General features: G+C 43.0%; 1 protein-coding gene across 6 annotated transcripts in view; it reads left to right on the forward strand.

Annotated features, from left to right (window-relative positions):
* The first annotated feature begins 358 nt into the window (after positions 1–358).
* parp4 (poly (ADP-ribose) polymerase family, member 4) overlaps positions 359–12,436 on the forward strand; it is a 33,008-nt gene continuing 20,930 nt past the window's right edge. For 2 of the 6 annotated variants that reach the window (XM_020461605.2, XM_031805482.1), the window contains exons 1-7: positions 393–531; positions 2,627–2,754; positions 2,886–3,100; positions 3,743–3,851; positions 4,175–4,253; positions 12,024–12,131; positions 12,249–12,407. In XM_020461605.2, the coding sequence (XP_020317194.2) occupies positions 12,285–12,407 (123 nt within the window). In that variant the 5' untranslated portion in view covers positions 393–531; positions 2,627–2,754; positions 2,886–3,100; ... (2 more) ...; positions 12,024–12,131; positions 12,249–12,284. Of the gene's footprint in view, positions 532–2,626; positions 2,755–2,885; positions 3,101–3,742; positions 3,852–4,174; positions 4,254–12,023; positions 12,132–12,248; positions 12,408–12,436 lie in introns of all 6 variants that reach the window. The other 4 variants (XM_020461606.2, XM_020461607.2, XR_002252244.2 and 1 more) reach the window with 4 other exon arrangements.

Consider the following 12,436-nt stretch of genomic DNA (forward strand, 5'->3'; position numbering starts at 1 on the left):
ACATGGAGTTCACAGTTGACTAGTTTACAGTTTTGATAAGCTGATCTGTAAAAATGTCTGACCATTAAGTGTCTGATCACAATTAAAAATAAAATAACATTCTACCTTGAAGCAATGTGTTGAAAAACAGATGGTAATATGCAAATTAGCGCATATTTAAGGACGGGTTGCCTCATTTGCATATATATATATTTTTTAAATTAAACTTGTAATACAATAATGTCTTGTATTCATGTATACTTTCAACTGGTCAAGTTTCAGTCTGATGAGAGTAAAGAGAGAGAAAAAAATCCCTATTAGCCTGTGGTTCCCGAATTTAAGCCAATAGAAGGCAACACAACATTGTAGAAGGGCGTGGCGTGTTAATGGGGCGTAGTCGTGTTATTCTTCTATACAAGGAAGTTTACAGTTGCTAGTAAAGATTGTCGTACAGTAGCAAAATACGTGTGAGTACAGTTACAGCCACCTGTAACATATAATGTAAAGTTATCTTCACTGTAAGACAGCCACAGTAACGGACACCTACTTACGGTAAAACAGTTACATATTTTCTTTATAGGTTTGAATCTATAGCATTTTTCCAAAGATATTGATTTTACTGTGACTATTGTCGACAAGTGGGCTATTTTACTCAACTGGTTATGCACTGATTTTAATTTCAGTAGCTGACTGAACTTCACCCAAGTTCATCAGAAACTTCCTTCCCAATGGAGTGGAGTTTAGTCAGCTAGTTGCATAGCTGTCTACGACAGGGGCTTATTACTGTTTCGTTTTTATGTGCTCACATCCATGTATTTGTATACATTTGATTGATAGCCCACATGTATTAATTATCCAGGTAGCGAGAACACACATTTTCAACCTGACAAAAAGCTAAAATATCTGTTGTTACACTCGCACTTCCGCATCTGTAACAGTCCAAACATGTTATTTTCTTTTACCCCCACAGCCCTTGCGCTGACACTTTCTCTCGGGAATCCACGTTGAAACCGGATGCAGTTTGATTGCCATCCTAAATGGAGGCCCAATTCACTAGATTTAGCTCGAGGGAGCGAGTGAACAACTTTTGTCACTTGCGGGGTTGTTATGACCCACTCTTCAATGCAAACTAGTCACATTGGTGGCGGTGAAGTGTCAAATGTAATCAACAAGACTGCATTTTCGGCATGTCAGAAAAAAGTATGACGCTAGCTTATATACACACAGATTTTAGCGTTGGCAAATTGGCTGTCTCGTAGTGAGCAGCATATAAAACATTTGTTTGCAATTCTGAAATGTATTTGAATAAATTACCAAACTATAAAACTAGCTAGCCAGCTCTAGGTAACTGTAGCGAGCTACGTTAGCGAGATACGTTAGCTTCCTAGGTACATTAATAGCTTTAGGTTAGTTGTTTTTAAGCTCAACTTCAAGATTTCCACCAATGACGTTCCATCTCTGATCATCACGCTCCCTTGCTTGGACAAGGGGCATTTGAGGCACACTGGTGTGACGATGTAAAACGTTTAGGGCCGAGGGCTGTTAAGCTGCGTTTCAACTCAGAAAAGTCACACCCTTGTCCACCTACCCTCGCCTTATGCCCTTGGGGGAATCCCCGTCACCATATTGGACGTCGGTCCAAACAAGGGAAGTGTACAATTATGTTCACTTCGGGCCTGAAACCCCCCCATAATTTAATTCGCGTTGATTGTACATCCGCTAAGAAAAGTCAACCGAAACGTAAAACCTCAACGTCAACATACAAGTGTAAGTAAACAGGTTAGAAATTGTGCTTCTAATGCACATGACGGCACAACCAGGTCTCATAAAAGTAATTATGTTTTCCTTTGGTTAGCTTTTGGAAATTGTAGAAATAACACATTTTACTTCAGAAGTTCCAGCTAGGCAGGATAACGTTAGCTAATTCATTTTCTAGCTATCATACAGTAGGCGTATATTAATAATTATATAGTTACTATAAGTAGACATGCAAACATAATTGACTGTAGAGCATATAAAGCATCTACAAGCTACCAGTGGCTGAAAACAATCATTGCGGAATGAACGAGTGACGAATTTCCGGTCAAGGGCGGTCCATTTAAAAATCATTCCTTCCTCCCTTGCCCTGCAAGTGTATACTCGTCAGACGTCATGGTACGTCATCAGAAGTGTCCACTTTAGTTTGAGGGGATAAGGTTAGTCTGTTAAGTGTTTGGAATTTGAAATCAGGTGTGTGTGTGTGTGTGTTCAAACTGGTCTCAGAGCATTTCGTATTATTCTGTACGTACATCAAGAGACTCCACATAGTATGTTATGTTTCGTATGGTATATATTAATTTGTTGATGTTCATCACCGATTTTGTATGATGTGTTACGAACTGCAATTTGTATTATATGTTCCGATTTTCTAAAAACGTACAATATTTTACAAATTTGCAAAATGTATGATATGTTACGAATTGAAGCTAGGTGGCTAACATTAGGATTAAGGTTAGAGTTAAATTAAGGAGATGGGTTAGGGGAAGGATTAGTTTAAAGGGTTAATGGAGTGTCTTGGATTTACAGACAGAATAATATGAAATGCTCTGAGACCCGTCCGGTGTGTTTGATAAGACCATCTCATACAGGTTTTTCTCTCCTTCAACAGCTATGGCTCTGTTTGACAACTGTTTTGTGGTTTTGGAGCTGAAGAATTTGCCTTATAAGGAGAAGAATAGGCTGAAGCTGGCAATAACAGAGAATGGGGGCAGCATTTCCTATGTGATCAATAAGCAGGTCAGGTGCACAGTAACACAAACCATTTTGAATTCATAGGCTAGATTCAAACATGTTGGCGATATTGATGATCTGTCTTTCTTGCTCTCTTTCTCTGTTGATATATCGCTCTCTTTCTGTCATTCCCACAGTGTACTCTCGTAGTGACGAGCAGTATGTCCAGTCTGAGCTCCAGTCGGGTGCGGAGCATGAAGAAGCATCAGACTCCAGTAGTAGGGGTGGAGTATGTGTCACTCTGCCTGGAGAAGGGAGTCCTGCTGCCTGTAGAGGACTACTGCCTGCCCCCCCCCTCCCTCTACCTCTCTCATCCCACCCAGGCCTGCCTCTCCCTTGCCATCTCAGTCAGGTACAAGCCAAACCTTTCCCCTTTCAGTCAAATACAATCTTTCCCAAATTGAAATACGCTTCTTTGGAGATTAAAATATACAATGTTACACAACAATGTTGCCAAAACAGTTGTCACGCAAGTAAATAGGCAAGTAAATAGACTCAGTAATGAATAGATGCTTTATCTTTCTTATCTATGCTTTAATTATAAGTAATCCCTAAATAATAATACAACTCAGCTTCTTCATCACTGTCAGTTTCAGGCATCACCATTCTCTTTGCATGCAGGCTTTTACGTGTATGTATTTCCAATGAAAAGGTTCTTGCACATTCAGCAAGCAGAGCAAGGGTTTGTCATCTTTGAGCATTCTCCTCTGACACAATCACAGTGGGTGGTGTCTCTCGCTCTGTTCCCAGCATGTTGACTCATTCACCCAGTGTGTTCTTTTGAGTTAATCAGTCAGGAGGCAGTTTTTTTCCCTACAGTTGTCTTTAACTGACAAAGGCACTGTGTGCTCACTATGGGTGTGTTTCATCGCACTTTTCTGTGTTTGAAGAACGATGCCTTTTTTACGAAGGGGTGTATGTGTAATATATGGATGTTTTGAATAGAATTGAACTTTGACATAGGGTGTGTTTGTGTGCGTGTTATGTGTGTTAGTGTTGAAGGGGACGAGCAAGCCGGCTGAAGTTCAGACCCAGACAGTGAATGCTGTAAATCAAGCCGAGAGGGCGGGGAATCAGGAGAGTACTTACCTGGGCAAATTCAGGTGTGTACCTACTGTACCACTTACCTGTCAATCACTGCCTGACTAGATGTCATACTTTTCCTTCCTGACTTTAACCTGGTCATGGCCCCACATTCGATGACACAGGTCTTATACCAGAGTACTAACCAGTTGAATAACCTAGGTTATGTAATTGTTGTATGCAACTTATGTAATTGCCCTGCAATAATGTATGTATTTATTTATTTAACCTTTATTTAACTAGACAAGTCAGTTAAGAACAAATCCTTATTTACAATGACGGCCCACCCGTAGTGTAGTAACAAGCGACATGACTCATTTGTGTTTTCTTTTTTTTCTTTTAGAGTGTATACTGAAAGTGACAATGATCTACCAACATATCCAACAAATTTCCAAGTGGCCAAATACTCCATTTTTGGAAAGGTAAGCCCACCCATAGGCAGTACAGTTTATTTATCTCACGTCAGCTTTACTTGTTGATCCTGTTGATTGACACACCTGTCTTTACTTTGTGTGTGTGTGTGTGTGGCAAGAAAAAGTATGTGAACCCTTTAGAATTACCTGCATTTGTGCATAAATTGGTAATAAAATGTTATCTGATCTTCATCTAAGTCACAACAATAGGCAAACACAGTCTGCTTAAACTAATAACACACAAATAATTGTTCATGTTTTTATTGACCACACCGTGTAAACATTCATAGTGCAGGTTGGAAAAAGTATGTGAACCCTTGGATTTAATAAAAGGTTGACCCTCTTTTTGCAGCAATAACCTCAACCAAACGTTTTCTGTAGTTGCGGATCAGACCTGCACAACGGTCAGGAGGAATTTTGGACCAGTCGTCTTTACAAAACTGTTTCAGTTCCACAATATTCTTGGGATGTCTGGTGTGAACTGCTCTTTTGAGGTCATGCTACAGCATCTCAGTCGGGTTGAGGCCCCGCGCGTCCCCAGGCCCCGCGTGTCCCCAGGCACCCTCATTTGTTGACTTCTGTGATCAAAAAAACCTTGGTTTCATGCATATCAACATCAGAAGCCTCCTCCCTAAGTTTGTTTTACTCATTGCTTTAGCACACTCCGCCAACCCTGATGTCCTAGCCGTGTCAGAATCCTGGCTTAGGAAGGCCACCAACAATTCTGAGATTTCCATACCCAGCTACAACATTTTCCATCAAGATAGAACTGCCAAAGGGGGATGATTTGCAATCTACTGCAGAGAGAGCCTGCAAAGTTCTGTCATACTTTCCAGGTCTATACCCAAACAGTTTGAACTTCTAATTTTAAAAATTAACCTCTCCAGAAATAAGTCTCTCACTGTTGCCGCCTGCTATTGACCCCCCTCCGCTCCCAGCTGTGCCCTGGACACCATTTGTGAATTGATCGCCCCCCCCATCTAGCTTCAGAGTTCGTTCTGTTAGGTGACCTAAACTGGGATATGCTTAACACCCCGGCAGTCCTACAATCTAAGCTAGATGCCCTCAATCTTACACAAATCATCAAGGAACCCAACAGGTACAACCCTAAATCCGTAAACATGGGCACCCTCATAGACATTATCCTGACCAACTTGCCCCCCAAATACACCTCTGCTGTTTTCAATCAGGATCTCAGCGACCACTGCCTCTTTGCCTGTATCCGCTATGGGTCCGCGGTCAAACTACCACCCCTTATCACTGTCAAACGCTCCCTAAAACACTTCTGCGAGCAGGTCTTTCTAATCGACCTGGCCCGGGTATCCTGGAAGGATATTGACCTCATCCCGTCAGTCGAGGATGCCTGGTCATTCTTTAAAAGTAATTTCCTCACCATCTTAGATAAGCATGCCCCGTTCAAAAAATGTAGAACTAAGAATAGATATAGCCCTTGGTTCACTCCAGACCTGACGGCCCTTGACCAGCACAAAAACATCCTGTGGCGGACTGCAATAGCATCGAATAGTCCCCGCGATATGCAACTGTTCAGGGAAGTCAGGAACAGGCAGTCAGTCAGGAAAGCAAAGGCTAGCTTTTTGAAGCAGAAATTCGCATTCTGTAGCTCGAACTCCAAAAAGTTTTGGGACACTGTAAAATCCATGGAGAACAAGAGGACCTCCTCCCAGCTGCCCACTGCACTGAGGCTAGGTAACACGGTCACCACTGATAAATCCATGATAATTGAACATTTCAATAAGCAATTCTCAAAGGCTGGCCATGCCTTCCTCCTGGCTACTCCAACCCCGGCCAACAGCTCCGCCCGCCCCGCAGCTACTCGCCCAAGCCTCCCCAGCTTCTCCTTCACACAAATCCAGACAGCAGATGCTCTGAAAGAGCTACAAAACCTTGACACGTACAAATCAGCTGGGCTAGAATATCTGGACCCTCTCTTTCTAAAACTATCCGCCGCCGCCATTGTTGCAACCCCTATTACCAACCTGTTCAACCTCTCTTTCGTATCGTCCGACATCCCTAAAGATTGGTAAGCTGCCACGGTCATCCCCCTCTTCAAAGGGGGTGACACCCTAGAACCAAACTGTTACAGACCAAATCCTGCCCTGCATATCTAAAGTCTTTGAAAGCCAAGTTAATAAACAGATCACTGACCATTTCGATTTTGTTTACCAAATCACCTTATACCACCCACCACTGCGACCTGTATGCTCTAGTCGGCTGGCCCCCGCTACATATTTGTCGCCAGGCCCACTGGCTCCAGGTCATCTATAAGTCTATGCTAGGTAAAGCTCCGCCTTATCTCAATTCACTGGTCACGATAACAACACCCACCCGTAGCACACGTTCCAGCAGGTGTATCTCACTGATGATCCCCAAAGCCAACACCTCATTTGGCCGCCTTTCCTTCCAGTTCTCTGCTGCCAGTGACTGTAACGAATTGCAAAAATTGCTGAAGTTGGATACTTTTATTTCCCTCACCAACTTTAAACATCAACTATCTGAGCAGCTAACCGATTGCTGCAGCTGTACATAGTCCATCTGTAAATAGCACACTCAATCTACCTACCTCATCCCCATACTGTTTTACCCATTTACTTTTCTGCTCTTTTTCACCCCAGTATCTCTACTTGCACATCATCATCTGCTCATTTATCACTCCAGTGTTAATCTGCTAAATTGGAACTATTCGCTCCTATGGCCTATTATCGTCTACCTCCTCATGCCTTTTGCACACACTGTATATAGACTTTCTTTTTTCTACTGTGTCATTGACTTGTTTATTGTGTTATTGGCTTGTTTATTGTTTACTCCATGTGTAACTCTGTTGTTGTCTGTGTCACACTGCTTTGCTTTATCTTGGCCAGGTCGCAGTTGCAAATGAGAACTTTTTCTCAACTAGCCTACCTGGTTAAATAAAGGTGAAATAAAAAAAAATACATTCTCCAGCAAAATGTCTTAATAACCTTGGGAATAATTTTTCCGTCGACGATAGCAAGCTGTCCAGGCCTTGAGACAGCAAAGCAGCTCCAAACCATGATGCTCCCTCCAACATTGTTTACAGTTGGGATGAGGTTTTAATGTTGGTGTGCTGTGCCTTTTCATTTCTCCACACATAGTGCTGTGTGTTCCTTCCAAACAACACAACTTTAGTTTCATCTGTCCACAGAATATTTTGCCAGTAGCGCTGTGGAACATCCAGGTGCTCTTTTGCGAACTTCAGATGTGCAGCAATGGTTTTTTGGACAGCAGTGGCTTCTTCCATGGTGTCCTCCCATGAACACCCTTCATGTTTAGTGTTTTACGTATTGAAGACTCGTCAACAGGGATGTTAGCATCTTCCAGAGATTTCTGTAAATCTTTAGCTGACACTCTAGGATTCTTCTTAACCTCATTGAGCATTCTGCTGTCATCTTTGCAGGATGGCCACTCCTAGGGAGAGTAGCAACAGTGCTGAAATTTCTCAATTTATAGACAATTTGTCTTACCGTGGACTACCTTTTAGAGATACTTTTGTAACCCTTTCCAGCTTTATGCAAGGCAACAATTCTTAATCTTAGGTCTTCTGAGATCTCTTTTGTTCGAGGCATGGTTCTTCTCAGGCAATGCTATTTGTGAATTGCAAATGCACATTTTATAAATGTTTTTTATGGGGCAGGGCAGCTCTAACCAAAATCTCCAATCTCGTCTCATTGATTTGACTCCAGGTTAGTTGACTCCTGACTCCAATTAGCTTTTGAAGAAGTCATTAGCCTAGGGGTTCACATACTTTTTCCAACCTAAACTGTGAATGTTTAAATGATGTATTCAATACAGACAATACAAATACAATAATGTGTGGGTTATTAGTTTAAGCGCACTGTGTTTGTCTATTGTTGTTACTTAAAATGTTATCTGATCTTCATCTAAGTCAAATTTATGAAAAAATCCAGGTAATTCCAAAGGGTTCACATACTTTTCCTTGCCACTGTACATATATAAATGTGTATGTATTTAAACTCAGCAAAAAAAAAAATTATCCTCTCACTGTCAACTGTGTTTATTTTCAGCAAACTTAACGTGTAAATATTTGTATGAACATAACAAGATTCAACAACTGAGACATATAAACTGAACAAGTTCCACAGACATGTGACTAACAGAAATGGAATAATGTGTCCCTGAATAAAGGAGGGGTCAAATTCAAATGTAACAGTGAGTATCTGGTGTGGCCACCAGCTGCATTAAGTACTGCAGTGCATCTCTTCCTCAAGGACTGCACCAGATTTGCCAGTTCTTGCTGTGAGATGTTACCCCACTCTTCCACCAAGGCACCTGCAAGTTCCCAGACATTTCTGGAGGGAATGGCCCTAGCCCTCACCCTCCGATCCAACAGGTCCCAGACGTGCTCAATGGGATTGAGATCCGGGCTCTTCGCTGGCCATGGCAGAACACTGACATTTCTGTGTCGCAGGAAATCACGCACAGAACGAGCAATATGGCTGGTGGCATTGTCATGCTGGAGGGTCATGTCAGGATGAGCCTACAGGAAGGGTGCCATATGAGGGAGGAGGATGTCTTCGCTGTTACGCACAGCGCTGAGATTGCCTGCAATGACAACAAGCTCAGTCCGATGATGTGACACACCGCCCCAGACCATGACAGACCGTCCACCTCCAAATCGATCCCGCTTCAGAGTACATGCCTTCGTGTAACACTCATTCCTTCGACGATAAACACGAATCTGACCATCACCCCTGGTGAGACAAAACCGCGACTCATCAGCGAAGAGCACTTTTTGCTAGTCCTGTCTGGTCCACCGTCTCCTGTCTGGTCCAGCGACGGTAGGGTTTGTCCCCTTAGGCAACCTTGTTGCCGGTGATGTCTGGTGAGGACTTGCCTTACAACAGGCCTACAAGCTCTCAGTCCAGCCTCTCTCAGCCTATTGCGGACAGTCTGAGCACTGATGGAGGGATTGTGCATTCCCGGTGTAACTCAGGCAGTTGTTGTTGCCATCCTGTAGCTGTCCCGCAGGTGTGATGTTCAGATGTACCGATCCTGTGCAGGTGTTGTTACATGTGGTCTGCCACTGCGAGGACGATCAGCTGTCCGTCCTGTCTCCCTGTAGCTCTGTCTTAGGCGTCTCACAGTAAGGACATAGCAATTTATTGCCCTGGCCCCATCTGCAGTCCTCATGCCTCCTTGCAGCATGCCTAAGGCACATTCACACAGATGCCCAGGGTCCCTGCTCATCTTTCTTTTGTTTTTTTCAGAGTCAGTAGAAAGGCCTCTTTCGTGTCCTAAGTTTTCATAACTGTGACCATAATTGCCTACCGTCTGTAAACTGTTTCTTAATTAACGACTATTCCACAGCTGCATGTTCATTAATTATTTGTGGTTTATTGAACAAGAATGGGAAACCGTGTTTAAACCCTTTACAATGAACATCTTTGAAGTTATTTTGATTTTTACAAATTATCTTTGATAGACAGGGTCCAGAAAATGGGACGTTTCTTTTTTTGCTGAGTTTATATATGCACTGCTCAAAAAAATAAAGGGAACACTAAAATAACACCTCCTAGATCTGAATGAATGAAATATTCTTATTAAATACTTTTTTCTTTACATAGTTGAATGTGCTGACAACAAAATCACACAAAAATTATTAATGGAAATCAAATTTATCAACCCATGGAGGTCTGGATTTGGAGTCACACTCAAAATTAAAGTGGAAAACCACACTACAGGCTGATCCAACTTTGATGTAATGTCCTTAAAACAAGTCAAAATTAGGCTCAGTAGTGTGTGTGGCCTCCACGTTCCTGTATGACCTCCCTACAACGCATGCTCCTGATGAGGTGGCGGATGGTCTCCTGAGGGATCTCCTCCCAGACCTGGACTAAAGCATCCGCCAACTCCTGGACAGTCTGTGGTGCAACGTGGCCTTGGTGGATGGAGCGAGACATGATGTCCCAGATGTGGTCAATTGGATTCAGGTCTGGGGAATGGGCGGGCCAGTCCATAGCATCAATGCCTTCCTCTTGCAGGAACTGCTGACACACTCCAGCCACATGAGGTCTAGCATTGTCTTGCATTAGGAGGAACCCAGGGCCAACCGCACCAGCATATGATCTCACAAGGGGTCTGAGGATCTCATCTCTGTACCTAATGGCATTCAGGCTACCTCTGGCAAGCACATGGAGGGCTGTGCGGCCCCCCAAAGAAATGCCACCCCCACACCATGACTGACCCACCGCCAAACCGGTCATGCTGTCAATCAGAAGTGTGATTGACTTGGAGTTACATTGTGTTGTTTAAGTGTTCCCTTTATTTTTTTGAGCAGTGTATATATAATATACAGTTATATTTCTTGTTAATTAACAAACTATAGTTTTGGCAAATCGGTTAGGACATCTACTTTATGCATGACACAAGTCATTTTTCTAACAATTGTTTACAGACAGAATTGTGACACTTACTGTGTCACAATTCCAGTGGGTCAGAAGTTTACATACACTAAGTTGACTGTGCCTTTAAACAGCTTGAAAAATTCCAGAAAATGATGTCATGGCTTTAGAATCTTCTGATAGGCTAATTGACATAATTTGAGTCAGTTGGAGGTGTACCTGTGGAAAATCAAAAGAAATCAGCCAAGACCTCAGAAAACAAATTGTAGACCCTCCACATGTCTGGTTCACCCTTGGGAGCAATTTCCACATGCCTGAAGGTACCACGTTCATCTGTTCAAACAATAGTATGCAAGTATAAACACCATGGGACCACTCATCCGTCATACTGCTCAGGAAGGAGACGTGTTCTGTCTCCTAGAGATGAACGTACTTTGGTGTGAAAAGTGCAAATCAATCCCAGAACAACAGCAAAGGACCTTGTGAAGATGCTGGAGGAAACAGGTACAAACGTATCTATATCCACAGTAAAACGAGTCCTATATGGACTTAACCTGAAAGGCCGCCATAAAAAAAGCCAGACTACGGTTTGCAATTGCACATGGGGATAAAGATTGTACCTTTTGGAGAAATGTCCTCTGGTCTAATGAAACAAAAATAGAACTGTTTGGCCATAATGATCGTTGTTATGTTTGGAGGAAAAAGGGGGAGGATTGCAAGCCGAAGAACACCATCCCAACCGTGAAGCACGGGGATGGCAGCATCATGTTGTAGGGGTGCTTTGCTACAGGAGGGACTGGGGCACGTCACAAAATAGATGGCATCATGAGGATGGAAAATTATGTGGATATATTGAAGCAACATCTCAAGACATCAGTCAGGACCTCAATCCTATAGACAATTTGTGGGCAGAACTGAAAAAGTGTGTGCGAGCAAGGAGGCCTACAAACCTGACTCAGTTACACCAGCTCTGTCAGGAGGAATGGGCCAAAATTCACCCAACTTATTGTGGGAAGCTTGTGGAAGTCTACCTGAAACGTTTGACCCAATTAAACAATTTAAAGGCAGTGCTACCAAATACTAATTGAGTGTATGTAAACTTCTGACCCACTGGAAATGTGATGAAAGAAATCAAAGCTGAAAGAAATCATTCTCTCTACAATTATTCTGACATTTCATATTCTTAAAATAAAGTGGTGATCCTAACTGACCTAAGACGGGGAATTTTTACTTTGATTAAATGTCAGGAATTGTGAAACTGAGTTGAAATGTATTTGGCTTAGGTGTATGTACACTTCTGACTTCAACTGTATATACACATATACATACACATATATATGTGTATCATACTATGCAGTGTGTGTACCTGTGTGTTTTCCAGGCTAACAGCAGCACATGGTCGGTGTTGGAGCTGCAGAGTGGCAGCGCAGAGGGGGGACAGCAGCAGTACCGTGTGGTGAGGTACTGGAGAGAGGACCATGGTGCTAAGGTGAGCTCATGTCTTTGGTCACTGATTCACAGGATCCATGGATTCTTGGCTAGTTATTATGTCGTTAGGATGAACTATCCCTACTATCCCTATTTGGTCTGCTGTCTTGTCTGTCAGTCAGCAGCTGTGCAGGACAAGCAGGTGTTCCTCTCCATGTCAGAGGAGGCTGTGGAGGTCTACCAGACTCTCAGGAAGGAGCTGCAGGTCAGAGGACTCACACTGAGGACCACCCTCCCTCCAGAGGCTCCGGATCTGGGCTCTGCCAGCCTGCAGCAGGTCAGACACCCCCCCTTATGTATAGACAC

This window comes from Oncorhynchus kisutch, linkage group LG26 (assembly GCF_002021735.2).
Source record: "Oncorhynchus kisutch isolate 150728-3 linkage group LG26, Okis_V2, whole genome shotgun sequence".
In the NCBI taxonomy this organism is placed as follows: Eukaryota; Metazoa; Chordata; class Actinopteri; order Salmoniformes; family Salmonidae; genus Oncorhynchus; species Oncorhynchus kisutch.